The sequence below is a fragment of the Aegilops tauschii genome, chromosome 6 (assembly GCF_002575655.3).
Source record: "Aegilops tauschii subsp. strangulata cultivar AL8/78 chromosome 6, Aet v6.0, whole genome shotgun sequence".
Lineage (NCBI taxonomy): Eukaryota > Viridiplantae > Streptophyta > Magnoliopsida > Poales > Poaceae > Aegilops > Aegilops tauschii.
The window spans coordinates 263,451,111-263,453,083 of record NC_053040.3 but is presented as its reverse complement, the minus strand read 5'-3'; the positions used below and the strand labels follow the sequence as shown (position 1 = coordinate 263,453,083).

Below are 1,973 nucleotides of genomic sequence, written 5' to 3'. Positions count from 1 at the left end.
ATTTTCTTTTCTTGTTTTTGCTCTTATGTATTCTTTTTTTAAATGCAGAGGCGTGCACTGCTTTGTAAATCATTTGTGCACTGCATTGATCATGTTTCTGTACTGCATGTTCACATATTCCGCACTACATATATAGGTCGCATTTTCTTTTCGTGTTTTCGCTCTTATATATTCTTTTTTGAAATGTAGAGGCGTGCACTACTTTGTTGGGTATGTGTGTACTGCATTCCATGGAGTCTGTACTGCAATCGTACACATTTTGCACTGCATGCGTCCTATTTGCGCACTGCATTTTCGTCTGTTTCTGCATTGCTTGAATCTAATGATACATAAGCAAACAAGAGAAAACAAATGATCACAAGCATTCTGTATGACAAGTTCATCACCAGCAAACTAAGTTCAACAAAGAGCAATGTAACATAATCAAAGTTCATCATTACAAGCGATTCTGCATGACAAGCAAACTAGCTTCAACAAAAGCAAATGATCACAAGCAAACTAACGATACATAAGCAAACAACAGAAAGCAAATTTGATGATAATTCTAAAACGACGCTAGCATTGTTGGCTCTTGGCCGGCACCGTTTGCTTCTTCACCAGTTAGGGTCTCCCCATCCCCAGCTGCTCCTGGCACGCTTCTTGGGGGGCTCCTCCTTCTCCAGCTTTGCACAGCGAAGCCCGTCCTGGGTGAGGGTGATGCAGTTCCATATCTTGTACGCTGCGTAGGTGTCCTTTGTCGCGTACTCAATGTGCCTCATGGACAGAGGCAAGGTGGCCCAGCGCCTGTGTTCATCGTCGTGATCTTCTTCTTCATGTTCCTGTAGTAGTTGTCGATGAGCATGCCAGAGACGTCTCCAAGGGAGTCCAACTCCTTGGTTACCTCGGGCACCCTCCACTCCTTCTGGATGTCGACAAAGTTGGCGACCTCCAGATTGACGCGCTCTAGCCTGGTTTTGTCGCCGTCGATGGAGAAGCCAGCGAAGGTGTACCATGGGTCGGCGAGGAAGTTGTCAAAGACGGTGCACCTTTCAGTGGCGCTCAGTTGGAAGAGCAGCACCGGCTGAGTCTTGCCGACGGAGAGTTGGACGAGGGCGAGTTTCTATGTTGCTTCAGGCTCGTTGTTGTAGTCAAGATCAATCTCGACGATCTTGTGGCGCTGGAGCCTGAGGTGGCGCTCGTACTGCGCGAGGGAGATCGACATCTGCTTCTTCTCGTTGGTGTGGATGACGTGCAACTTGGTGTTGCCGTGGGCCTCCACGTCCTTGTACTCGTCAGAGAACGCCATCAACGGTAGTAGGGCTTGGTGTTTTCTGTGGAGATCGATGTGATGGAGCGATTTGGTTGCAGCGCAATGGATACTTGTGTTGTTGTGGATGAGAAGGCCTTTGGCAAGGGTCTGAATTTAAGGGGAGGGCGCGGGGTGGGATGGCCGCATCGGATGAACTGCACGATCTCGCTGACGATGCGGTTGTGCAGATCGTGGGTTGGTGCAGCGTCTGTGATCGTGGGTTTGTGGTGGTGGAACCGCTCGGATTGAGTGGTTGTATGCGAACGTGGTTTTTTAACATGGTTTTATTTTATTTTTTATTAGTAATTTTTTTAACAAACACTTTTTGTGCGAACGGGCATTTGTCACGTTTATATGTATCCTACGCGTTCAAGGAACTGCATTGGTTGTCATACCGCACTGCATCGTCTATCAAAAAGAACTGCATTTTGTCTATAGGTGTGTACTGCACTGTTTTTTGCGTATCCTTACAGCAGCCCCTGAAAAAAGTACAATGTATTCCGCAATTTTACGAGTTTTTCGCTGTGGACTAGACCGTGTATTTATTAATGTAGGTAATCCGAAACTGAATTTCTTATTATACCGTACTGCTTCATCTAACCAAATGCACTGCATTTTTCTAGAGCTGCCTACTGCACCTGTTTTTGCGTGTACTTGCTGCAGTCCCTGGCACGGGAGGGGGGCC

General features: G+C 47.0%; 1 protein-coding gene across 1 annotated transcript; it reads right to left on the bottom strand.

The window, feature by feature from the left end:
- Positions 1-593: 593 nt before the first annotated feature.
- On the bottom strand, positions 594-1,285 carry LOC141026012 (uncharacterized). The gene is made up of 3 exons (XM_073501952.1): positions 1,145-1,285; positions 881-1,099; positions 594-818 (listed from the first exon to the last, which is right to left on the bottom strand). Exons 1-3 carry the CDS (start codon positions 1,283-1,285, stop codon positions 594-596), a joined length of 585 nt encoding a protein of 194 aa, XP_073358053.1.
- Positions 1,286-1,973: the final 688 nt, after the last annotated feature.

What these genes read in the sequence shown, in the direction of transcription:
- LOC141026012 (XM_073501952.1), bottom strand. Translation starts at nt 1,285, where the DNA reads ATGGCGTTCTCTGACGAGTACAAGGACGTGGAGGCCCACGGCAACACC. An exon ending in GGCTCCAGCGCCACAAGATC is followed by an intron (nt 1,100 to 1,144) that starts GTCGAGATTGAT and finishes GAAGCAACATAG; the next exon opens with AAACTCGCCCTCGTCCAACT. An exon ending in AGGAGTGGAGGGTGCCCGAG is followed by an intron (nt 819 to 880) that starts GTAACCAAGGAG and finishes CAACTACTACAG; the next exon opens with GAACATGAAGAAGAAGATCA.